This window comes from Portunus trituberculatus, chromosome 44 (genome assembly GCF_017591435.1).
Source record: "Portunus trituberculatus isolate SZX2019 chromosome 44, ASM1759143v1, whole genome shotgun sequence".
Taxonomy (NCBI): domain Eukaryota; kingdom Metazoa; phylum Arthropoda; class Malacostraca; order Decapoda; family Portunidae; genus Portunus; species Portunus trituberculatus.
This window is the reverse complement of record NC_059298.1, coordinates 16276559-16289058: the sequence shown is the minus strand read 5'-3', so window position 1 is coordinate 16289058 and position 12500 is coordinate 16276559. Positions and strand designations below refer to the sequence as shown.

Below are 12500 nucleotides of genomic sequence, written 5' to 3'. Positions count from 1 at the left end.
CACAGAACTTTGCTAACCATCATTTACACTAATATAAAGGCACAATACATACCTCATCAAAGAAGACTTGAGTTTTCTTGAGGATGTGCTTCAATTCAGTTAACTCAAGATAGTTTCTTTTCAGGGTCTCTGCATTACTGTTCACTTCCTTCAGTTCATTTTCTAACTTTTCAAACTTTACCTGAGAAAATGTAAGTACTTGAATCATCTCCCAATAAAAGTAATCTATTTGCATTACAAATGAATGATCAATACAAAAAAATTCTTCTCTATGATGAAATCAAATTGACGATTATACTAACCTCTAAATCAATCATCTCCCGAGGCATGGGTGCTTCTGGATTTTCTCCAGTATCCAAGACTGGAATGCCATCTTTACGGATTTCCCTCTCCAGATACCTGAGTTTCCTTTCCATTTCATCGCAACGCCGTACTTCATTTACAAACTTGCGTTGAAAAGCATTAACATCAGGATTGAGCTGTAGGAAAAGTGTTGATCAGGTTATGGTAGTCAGATTGGGTATTATGAAAACTGTCACCTGTGAACTGAAAATGTTAAGATATTCTAAAAAATCCCTTTACAGGCAACACCCGCTTAACGAATGGGTTACATTCCTTAAAAAAACGTTCGTTGCGTGAATTTTCATTAAGTGAACCAATTATAACAAGTTTGACCCCTGACTTGAACTTCCACTGAGAGTAAACAAAGCAAAAGTGCATCATGGTACAGTACAAGGTTCAATGAAAGTAAAAATTACGAAGTTAACATTTAAGCAGATTAATTTAAGACTAAGTTATTATAATGTACACTAATGTATGTATGTAACTTTACAATGTTGATGATCTTAAATTTATGAAGGGAGGGAGAGTGGAGCGGGAAAGACGCTAGCCGACAACCTGTGGAATGTAAACAAATGGCGCATCATTGTACCGCATACAAAACTTATGTACCACATTTCCAAAAAGTTTTCCATTTTATCCATTGCAGAGTCATGAGTTCGGGTGGTTCTTTTAGCTTGCATGAAAGATATGGTCTCACCAGCCTTCTCAATACAGTCTGCTGATTTGAAAATAGTAGAGACAGTAGATTGAGTCAAGCCATGGTGGCGAGCAATGCTATTAGTTTTCTCGCCTCTCGTGTCTGTGAATAATATCCAACTTCATTTCAAGAGTAAGAGAGTTCCTGTTCTTCTTAGCAATGCTAGGTGACATTGCAGGGCTGATTGCATGGCGTTTTGGTGGCATGTTGAGTGAGGGAAGACGAGCTGCTGCTGGACACTGTTATTGTTTTGAACTAAGAGCGGGAAAGGGTAGGGGAGTGAGTGGTGCATGTTTTGTCCACGAGAGGAGCTAATGTATTCAAGAGCCTGTCGGTTTGCATGATACAGCGGGGCTTTCAAACTTGGAAAAAATTACCTGGATAAAATTTCGTTAAAGTGAGTTTGGTGTTCGTTACACGAGCAGATGGTAGTAAAAGGAAACGTTTGTTGTAGTGAAATTTTGTTGTGTGAACGTTCATTAATCGGAGGTTGCCAGTATATATTTTCAAGGTAAGATGGAAAATTAATGAAGACATGTTGCTGAGTTTAAGAGTACATATCTACATAAACGAAACACGTCACTCCAGCCCTTAGTTCTTCCAGCCCCAGTCACTCCGGCCCTTAGTTTTTTCGGGCCCAGTCACTCCGGACCTTAGTTTTTTCAGCCCCAGTCACTGCGGCCTCTCCTGTGTTCAACCCATGTCATGAGCGGGTATCGAACGATGGTCCATAAGATCGTAATTTGGCTTTATTGCCTCCTGAGCTACAGCCAACCCCATGGACCGATATTACATGTTCAATAGTTTTGGGTTTCAAAAAAGTGACTTCCTGATCAATGGGTATTGAACTTTGGCCCATAAGTAAGTAAATCTGCTTTATTGGCCCCTGAGCTACAGCAGACCTCAGGATCGACACTATTATGCCTAATACTTTTCGGGTTTCAAAACACAAAATGACTATTTTTTAGCAAAACCCTGCATATAGTCCATTCTAACCATGGCTTCCTTTCCGTGTGTTGCTTGTTCTGCTGAAGTCTGTCCACGCCAGCATACTTTTAAGTGTGATGAGTGTGACCAGTGGCAACACTGGACTTGTAACACTGGCATTAATCAGGATGATTGCCGTCGTATGATACGTGGGGAACTTATGGTCAATGAACCATGGTTTTGTACAAATTGTTCACTGTCGAAAGCCACAGGTACATCAGTATACCAAGTATTATTTTCCATTTTTGACATACTGTATCTGATGGCCACGCGCAGGTTCTCTAGTGACTCACAGGGTGGTTTGTTTTTTATTGACTTGACTGTAGGAAATGTGGACAAAGTTCTCACTCAATTTCTCTAATAATAACATTACTCAATGATATGAAACACTTTCAGAATGTTACACAAGCTATAAAATATATATACAATCAATTTGGCACTATGACATTTGGTATAAACTACAAAATAAAATGTGTACTTTAATCATCGCTTTCCTGCGTCTTTCCATAGCGACGTCTATGGCATGAGTGACGCCCTGAGGCCATATTATTGGGAATCGCACCTAAGCGCGCATCGACATGATGCCTCATAAAGCATTAAATACTAATGCTTAAGTGCTTTACATGTGTTTTCGTGCACATAGAAATATTGAACATTTATCTTATTAGAACTGAATAATACCATTATATATTTAAACCTTACTTGCAGTAACACTGTATAGTGGTTGTATAATGAAAAATCTCCCCTCTGTCCTTCCTTTCTTATCTCTCATAGTTTTTTTCTTTTTTCTGTTATTATATTCACATTATTTCATAACTTCTTCAGAAGTGTATGGAGCAGACATGGCATTTGATTCTCATCTTGATTGATATGGAAGAAATTCAGTGGTGAGACTTGTTTGGTGATTTATAGTGGATGTATGCATTCAATTATTTTACTGTGTTTTCAATAATATTATTTATCCATTTCTATGTACAATTTACATGCATACATATGTGGATTAGGCTAAATTGTAGTTATTGAATTGTGTAATGTAAGACTCTACTACATAATTATTTAATAAAGACAAGGCCTATCACTACAATCCTGTCTATATTATAAAGTATAATTGGTGGCCAGAATGACCAGGGTGGTAGGCCGGAGTGACTAGGGTGGTAGGCCATAGTTACTGGGATAAGGGGCTGCAGTGACTTGAGAGCCGGTGGAGCTAGGGGCCGGAGTGACTGTAAACCGTACATAAATAGGCATTTGAAATTAAGCAAGGCCATTACAATTATAATTAAAGTGTTTATACACAACTTACATCTCTAAACTGCACCAGTCCCAACTCGCCCAGTTCTGATACACAGGTGTAAGCAGATTCACTCTGCAAGAAGAGCTGGCAGAGGGCCATTCCTTCACTACGGAAGAGGGACCCCATGGTGTCTGTGTTATCTGTGGGATACAACAATGATGAAAGTAATGAAGCAACTGGTACCATGCATTTGTAAAAAAAAAAAAAAAAAAAAAATAAAAACAAATAAAAAAAAATTTAAAAAAAAGGCTGAAGGAGACAGCTGATGTATTATATACATTATACATTATATATATATATATATATATATATATATATATATATATATATATATATATATATATATATATATATATCCAGTGTACATTTTGACAATGAGACAGTATTAGTTTTTTACAAAAAAAAAAAAAAAAAAAAAAAAAAAAAAAAATCTGGAGTCATCCATAGGCAGTATAACAGCATAAATGTCACTTGATGAAGTGATAATCAAGACTCAGACTCAAGAAATATGCAGTCTGCCCAGTTTTTCCTTCTTGTCTTTTCTAAAAAAAAAAAAAAAAAAAAAAAAAAAAAAAATATATATATATATATATATATATATATATATATATATATATATATATATATATATATATATATATATATATAAATTAGAAGCAAAATGTTATATGCATTTTTTAGGGATATAAGTAAAAAGAGAAAAAAAAGAAAACAGAAAGCAATAAAATCACACCAAGAGATGTCATTACGAGACAAGACACCTGGTAATATTATAAACAGATAAAATGGTGTCAAGCCAGTTTTCAAGTTGCTTAATAAAAACAAGTACCTTCAGAACAACAAGTGATTTCATGAAACCTGAGGGAATTTTTTTTAACCTTCAATGCTTGACATTCACTTGATTCTTCTGTCAATCATCTACCTATATCTGATACCCTGTTCCTTTAAGGAGCATCCCCAAGGTAGTGGCCAAGGCAAAAGGAGCTTTTACTTCTCCCTATCCCTATCCAAGCTTTCCCTTCCAGCTTGTTGATGCACTTGGCCTCTAATAACTGTCTCACACATATGTAATTTCTTTTACACCATTCTTCCATCTCACCAGTGACCTTCCTTTCCTAATAGTAACCTCAACTTCTCCCATGCACTCTCTTTATTAACGCTTCGTTTTTCATCCTCTCAATATAGTTGTCCCATCTTCGTACATTCCTTTTTGTCCATTCCACCATGCTACAGTCTTTTTTTTTTTTTATACATAGGGAAGAGGGCCAGCCAAAAGCAAAAAAATATAAAGGATTAAAGAAGAAGGCCCACTTGAGCGCTGGCTCTCCAAAAAGTGCAAAAGCATCAGCCAAAATTCTGGAGCAAATGCCTCGATACCTCCCTCTTAAAAGAAGACAAGTCATAGGAAGTCAGAAATACAGATGCAGGGAGGGAGTTCAGAGTTTACCAGTGAAAGGGATGAATAATTGAGAGTACTGGTTAACTCTTGCATTAGAGAGTTGGACAGAAAAGGGATGAGAGGAAGAAGAAAGCCTTGTGCAGCGTGGCCGCAGGAGGAGGGGAGGCATGCAGTTAGCAAGATCAGTAGAACAGTTAGCATGAAAATAGCGATAAAAGATAGAAAGAGATGCAACATTTCGGCGGTGAGAAAGAGGCTGAAGACAGTTAGTCAGAGGAGGGAGTTGATGAGACGAAGAGCTTTTGATTCCACCCTATCTAGTAAAACTGTGTGACTGGAACCCCCCAAACATGCGAAGAGTACTCCATACAGGGACGGATAAGGCCCTTATACAGAGTAAGCAGTTGGAGGGGTGAGAAAAACTGGCAGAGACACCTCACAACACCTAACTTCATAGAAGCTGTTTGAGCAAGAGATGAGATATGAAGTTTCCAGTTAAGATTATGAGCAAAGGACAGACCGAGGATATTCAGTGTGGAAGAGGGAGACAGTTGAATGTCATTGAAGAAGAGGGGTTAGTTGTCTGGAAGGTTGTGTTGAGTTGATAGATAGAGGAATTGAGTTCTTGAGGTATTGAAAACTACTAGATTTTCTCTGCCCCAATCGGAAATCTTAGAAAGATCAGAAGTCAGGTGTTGTGTGGCATCCCCGCGTGATCTGTTGATAGGATATGGAAAGATGTAAGGTGGTATCGTCAGCGTAGGAGTGGATAGGACAAGAAGTTTGGTTAAGGTCATTAATGAATAATAGAAAGAGAGTCGGTGACAGGACAAAACCCTGAGGAACTCCACTATTAATAGATTTAGGAGAAGAACAGTGGCCGTCTACCACAGCAGCAATAGAACGGTCGGAAAGGAAGCTTGAGATAAAGTTGCAGAGAGAAGGATAGAAGCTGTAGGAGGGCAGTTTTGAAATCAAAGCTTTATGCCAGACTCTATCAAAAGCTTTTGATATGTCTAACGCTACAGCAAAAGTTTCACCGAAATCTCTAAAAGAGGATGACCAAGACTCAGTAAGGAAAGCCAGAAGATCACCAGTAGAGCGACCTTGACGGAAGCCATACTGGCGATCAGACAGAAGATTGTGAAGTGACAGATGTTTGAGAATCTTCCTATTCAGGATAGATTCAAAAACTTTAGACAAGCAAGAGATTAAAGCTATAGGACGGTAGTTTGAGGGGTTAGAACGGTCACCCTTTTTAGGAACAGGCTGAATGTAGGCAAACTTCCAGCAGGAAGGAAAGGTAGAAGTCGATAGACAAAGTTGGAAGAGTTTGGCCAGGCAAGGTGCAAGCAGAAGCACAGTTTTTGAGAACAATAGGAGGGACCCCATCAGGTCCATAAGCCTTCTGAGGGTTTAGGCCAGCAAGGGCATGGAAAACATCATTACGAAGAATTTTAATTGTAGACATGAAATAGTCAGAGGGAGGAGGAGAGGGAGGGACAAGCCCAGAATCGTCCAAGGTGGAGTTGTGAGCAAAGGTTTGAGAGAAGAGTTCAGCTTTAGAGACAGAAGAGATGGCAGTGGTGCCATCAGGATGAAATAAAGGAAGGAAAGATGAAGAAGTGAAGTTATTTGAGATGTTTTTGGCTAGATGCCAGAAGTCACGAGGAGAGTTTGAGTTTGAAAGATTTTTACATTTTCTATTTATGAAGGAGTATTTGGCAAGTTGAAGAACAGACTTGCCATGATTCCAGGCAGAAATATAAAGTGCATGAGATTCAGGAGATGGAAGACTCAAGTACCTTTTGTGGGCGACCTCTCTATCATGTATAGCATGAGAACAGGCTGAGTTAAACCAAGGTTTAGAAGGTTTAGGTTGAGAAAAAAGAATGAGGAATGTACGCCCCTCCATGCCCGACACAATCACCTTTGTTATGCGTTCAGCACAAAGAGATGGGTCTCTGACACGGAAGCAGTAATCTTTCCAGAGAAAATCACCATAATACCTCCTCAGGTCTCCCCCAGCTGGCAGAGGCAAAATGCCAGAGGCACCTTCGCTTTGGGGGATCTTGTGAAGGGATTGGAGAAATAGGACAAGATACAGAAATGAGATTGTGATCGGAGGAGCCCAACAGAGATGAAAGGGTGACAGCATAAGCAGGATTAGAGGTGAGGAAGAGATCAAGAATGTTGGGCGTGTCTCCAAAACGATCAGGAATACACGTAGGGTGTATTCATATTGCTTACATAAATGCGCATACATCTCCCCCCACACACTCTAATTGCATGCAACCTTCCATCTTGTCACTCTGGAAGTCCTCATTATGAAATTCTGCATTACTCACTCTTGTTTTCCATGTCAAGGTCTTTATACATCAACATCGGTCAAATACTATTCCTTAAATCTCTATCTACATTCTAAATTTCTCCCTTTCTTTATTTAGTAAAAAAACAAATAGCCTGCTTGCCTTTCACAATGATTTCTCACATCTCCCTATCTATTTCACCATATTCACCTAACTGTCTCCAGATGATGAATCTCTCTATCTATAGGTGGTGTAAATTAGCCAGAAGAGGCAGTCACTAGGGACTGAACACTGACAGGATGTTCACAGTAAACATGAGTCAAGTAGTGACTTTTGCTTGGTCTTGACTGACTATCCTGTCGCTACAACTGTATGAGGTCTTATTGCATTGATTTTTCTCTGCATCATTCTATCTAACTGCTAAACTGTCAACTAACTCATTAAATGTCTGATGGCTACATAACCCACAGCTTTTCATGATGACCAAATGGATAAGACAGTTATACAAAAAATCTTAAAATTCAGGTAACTGAATTATCGAGGGATCTCAAGATTGCCATGGTCCAACTGTGCAAATTGCTGTGGTCTCTTTTTTTATGCAAGAGGGAAAATAGGAGAAAGGCAACAAAAAAAGCAAAGGCCCACTTAGCTGCCAGTTCCCTAAAGGGAAGTTAGCTGAGAGTGATAAATCCAAGGACTGCCCAGTGAAGGCCTCTCAAAGCTAAAATTGTTTATTCCACCAGATCAGTTTCTCCATTTTTCCATAGCCTATCTCCATAAACAGTACAAAGGGAGCATTACATGACTATTAAAGATAACTGGACTCCAAATAAATATATATAATTGATATAAAATTTTGGTGAGCAGCATCTTAGTAACTGAATGAACAAATTTAACCTATTGTTAACATATGGAAATTTGGACATAGCTTTACTTTGAGAGAGAGAGAGAGAGAGAGAGAGAGAGAGAGAGAGAGAGAGAGAGAGAGAGAGAGATAGTGCAAGTAACACTCGACCTTGACCCCAAATCACATTATGGTCACAACCAACATACCTTCTTTCTTTCCTGACCCAAAGACTACACACCTGAGCTTAATAACACCCCAATCCTCTCACACCGCACCTGCCACCACCACCACAACACCACCAGCAGGCAGACGACAGGTAGGAGAGAAAACGCAGATTTTCCTAACCACACCTCTTTTGTCTATCTCACTACCACTACCACACCACCTCCACGCTGCCCAGCCCATACCTAGCAGTGGAGACAGCTGTGTGGCGTGCTGCTGAAGTGGTGGTAAAGTTAGTGGAGGCGACACAGGGCCACGGAAGCCATCACACTCCTGCTCAATCGATGGTGACTGGCTGGCTGTGACGTCAGAGTCTGCTGGGAGGTGATGGCAGATGACGTCACACTCACACGCATGCTCTCTCTCTCTCTCTCTCTCTCTCTCTCTCTCTCTCTCTCTCTGTAAATTGATACGATAGACAGAAAGAAGGAGAGATGAACAGAAATAAAGGTGCAAGGAATAAGAACAGCAGCAGTTACGCAAGATTTTTGTAGTGCTCTCTCTCTCTCTCTCTCTCTCTCTCTCTCTCTCTCTTGATAAGGATCTAATAAGAAGTGAACTCGTGACTAATGTAATCTATCACATGATGTCTGTCCTTAACATTGAGACGAGTGCACTTGTGTGATAAAACCAACAATACTGGTTATAATGACAAAAGACTCTCTCTCTCTCTCTCTCTCTCTCTCTCTGGTGAATCTATATTTGGCACACGCTGATTTATTACTGTATCTTCACGAAGTCTATTTACTCACATATCTTCTGAATCATGTAAACTTTTCCTTCCCCCACCCCTAATCTCCCACGAGTATACTTTTGGTAACAGACAACGATACTAATCATTGACGTTTTTCTTACAATCTTTTTTTTACTCATTTCTTCCTTCGTTTGTTTATCAAATGGTGTGCGAGTTAACTCTCCGCTAAATTATCTGTCCAAAACTCGGTGCTGTAAAGCATAGGCCTACCTTGAAAGTACTCCAATATGGAAATGATAACGGAAGAAGGTTTCATACAGAATTACCATGTAGGCCTATAGGCCCGCTGGCTTTGCAACTTCCCTTATTTTCTAATGTTTTTAGGGATAATTATCAATGTTTATACCGGTGCTGGATATAAATATCCCATTAAGTTTTCAATGTATTTCGTTATACTTGTTTAGTACAAATCGCAGATTTTGACCACTCTCGGCGCTGTTGACTACCTCATAACGTCCACTCCGACAGCTCTCACTGCAGGAAGGAGTGCGGGTGGGTGCTAGCATGGTACAATAACTTTTTGTATCATGGGTGCTAGGGTATGAATTGCTGTATCATAATCTTCTCTCCACTCCATTCTTACCTCATGTACAGCGTGGGAGTAAGCTTGTATTTCCTTTAAATTATCATCTCTTTTTTCCTCCTCTCGTAGCTGCACCGTGGTTCAGCGTTGTTTTCATGGTTCAGTATGGAAAAAGAGTTGTTGCCATGAGTAATGTATACTGCTGTTTAACTCATGGTGATACTCATCTGTACACATTGTATCATAACATGTTCTATTTAATGTGATCTTGTATAACGTATTTTTCTAACATGTGTAACAAATTTGAATGTATTATGAAGCGAAGCTATATTGGTTATAGCGGTCACCCATGATAGGAAAGGGAAACCGGCGAACAGAGGGCCAGTGGGTACGACAGGAGAAGGCGTCACACCTCGGCGAGTAACATAACATTACATCTGACAAGAGCGCTGCATTTAAGATGGGTTGGAACACTGCCGTAATGTGATTCCAATGAGTAAATACATCGCAAAATATAACCTTTGCTTGAGACGTCCACTCCATGATCGCCGGGGAATAGAGCCCTGTCCACTTATCCTCAGTTCTTCTACAGCAACACCTCGCCCAGCGGTAATCCGTCATAGTTCTCTACAACAGTAGAATAAAACACTTTCGAGATGGAATCATTTATGACAAACTCCCAAAATACATAAATGATAACACTTTACGATCGACAAACCATGATTCCTCTCATGACAACTGATGATACATCTTTTTGTTCTTTTTAGAAATCTAAATATTTTCAAAACACACACAATTTCCTTTCATTTATTGTACTAAGAACAAACTCTCCAATGCTAAAAGAACTTAAAAAAAGAAACGCTGCGAACATAGGCAAAATGATGATGGCTGACCACTGGCAAAGTTCTGTGCAAGTAAGAACAAAAATACAACCAGCCAAAATAGTACAAACTTTGCTGATACAACTACTGTGGAAAGTTGATGCAAGTGTGTATAATGTATGTACATATATGTACGTATATGCAGATGAATCTAAGTGGAATGATTAAAAACTACATTCCTAAGGATTAAAAAATATATATTAAAAATAACATTAAAGATATCTATGAGAATTCCTGCCAAACATTCAACACGACGAACACCACAATACAGAAGAACGCTTCCGATACTGACACCCGGAAAGAGGAGGCCAGCAAAGGAAAGGGGGAAGGGTGAAGAGAAAGACACTGCGCTTTCCCTGGTGAGCTCTTACTGGTGTACTGCCTCATGGCGCTCCAGTAACCATCCACATCCACCGACTTTCCTACGTACAGTGGAAACACAACTTAAGAGACGAACTTTTCTATTGAGCTAATAAATGTTCCTCGTGTGTTAGGACTTACGCTCTAAAACTGTGATGACTCAACAATGATATTTCTAATTTTAGTAAGGCATGGTCGCTCTATATCATCGGAAGATCAAGCACAGTGTGTGTGTGTGTGTGTGTGTGTGTGTGTGTGTGTGTGTGTGTGTGTGTGTGTGTGTGTGTGTGTGTGTGTGTGTGTGTGTGTGTGCGTGTGTGTGTCCCGTTTGCTTAAAGTTATAATATTGCTTAGATAGATGAACGGGTCATTGAGTCTTGACTATTTATCTCATCATGTCATCATGCTGTAGATCTATTCTTCATTTTCTCTGTATAATACTGCTCATCTCTAACTCAAGAAAATACTATATTATATAAAACATTAAAAGTCTACTATAACTGAGCTTTCCCTTTCCTATAAGGATAGCCAAGTTGGCACGTCTGTGTAGAGCTCTAGGCCGCTGGTTGAAACTGTTGCTTTTTCTTCTGAAATTCCTCTTGTCTTTTCTTCCTTTCCTCCTCCTCCCTCTTCTTGTCTTCGAAGGCGCGGTAAGCAGCATCCCCGACCTCCAAGATGCGCGCCTTGGCTTCGAAGAACCTCTTGGCGCCGCCAACTCCCACGTTGTCCACATCCACTTCCTCTTGGGCCGCCAATTTCACCACCAGCTAGTCGAGATAAGGCAACAGATTAGCTTTCCTCGGACTCTAAAATTTTGATTCCTAATCGAAATAATAAATTTACGACTTAAAACAGATGTTAGAGGAGCACGGCACCCTCCTCACCATTATCAAAATGAAGTGCTCTCCCAGAATGAAATATTACCACCTTGCCTTTCAGCTACTCTACTAAATACAATACAGTGTTACCACTAACCATTTATTCTCCGTTCTAACAACTAAGTATTTTAACATAATAAAGTACCGAGTAAGAAAAAAAGATAAATAAATCAATGAATAAAAAAATAAAACGTCTGGAACCCTAATTGGATGCACACATGTTAGAACAATAATTAAGGATCAATACCGCCCGGAAAGTGTGTGCAATGATTCGGATGCAAATGTTATTCTTTGAGAATCTAACATTAATCATATGGCCTTTAATATTATTTTTCTTAATGTTTATAATCGGGCGGATTATTTTCAAGGGTTAGTAGAGTGTCACACACACACACACACACACACACACACACACACACACCTGGTAGCTCAGTGGTTAGAGCGCTGGCTTCACAAGCCAGAGGACCGGGGTTCGATTCCCCGGCCGGGTGGAGATATTTGGGTGTGTCTCCCTTCACGTGTAGCCCCTGTTCACCTAGCAGTGAGTAGGTACGGGATGTAAATCGAGGAGTTGTGACCTTGTTGTCCCGGTGTGTGGTGTGTGCCTGGTCTCAGGCCTATCCGAAGATCGGAAATAATGAGCTCTGAGCTCGTTCCGTAGGGTAACGTCTGGCTGCCTCGTCAGAGACTGCAGCAGCAGATCAAACAGTGAAACACACACACACACACACACACACAATCAACCAGTAAGCCATATTGATAGAATTTTTAGAGAAACATATAATTTGCTAAGGAATATTGGAGTAGCATTTCATGTACAAAGAAATGATGAAGAAATTGATAAGTACTATAATAAGACCCACATTAGAATATGCAGTAGTGTGGACCCCTCATAAAAAGAAACACATAAGGAAATTGGAGAGGCTACAAAAAATAGCTACAAGAATGGTTTCATAATTTGAAGGGATGACATATGAGGAGAGACTAAAGGCTATGGATAACGTCTG

The 12500-nt window shown here is 39.7% G+C and overlaps 2 protein-coding genes across 4 annotated transcripts in view; both read right to left on the bottom strand.

Moving 5' to 3' along the window:
* The window catches only part of LOC123519081 (V-type proton ATPase 116 kDa subunit a1-like), a 62466-nt gene extending 54027 nt beyond the window's left edge, over positions 1-8439 (bottom strand). For both annotated transcript variants that reach the window (XM_045280269.1, XM_045280270.1), the window contains exons 1-4: positions 8283-8439; positions 3330-3460; positions 303-479; positions 53-181 (exon numbers count right to left, since the gene is read on the bottom strand). In XM_045280269.1, coding sequence (XP_045136204.1) covers positions 53-181; positions 303-479; positions 3330-3446 — 423 coding nt within the window. In that variant the 5' untranslated portion in view covers positions 3447-3460; positions 8283-8439. The remainder of the gene's footprint in view (positions 1-52; positions 182-302; positions 480-3329; positions 3461-8282) is intronic.
* Positions 8440-10027: 1588 nt separating this feature from the next.
* Positions 10028-12500, bottom strand: part of LOC123519082 (EF-hand domain-containing protein D2 homolog) — a 23602-nt gene continuing 21129 nt past the window's right edge. For both annotated transcript variants that reach the window (XM_045280272.1, XM_045280271.1), the window contains exon 4: positions 10028-11382. In XM_045280272.1, the coding sequence (XP_045136207.1) occupies positions 11170-11382 (213 nt within the window). In that variant the 3' untranslated portion in view covers positions 10028-11169. The remainder of the gene's footprint in view (positions 11383-12500) is intronic.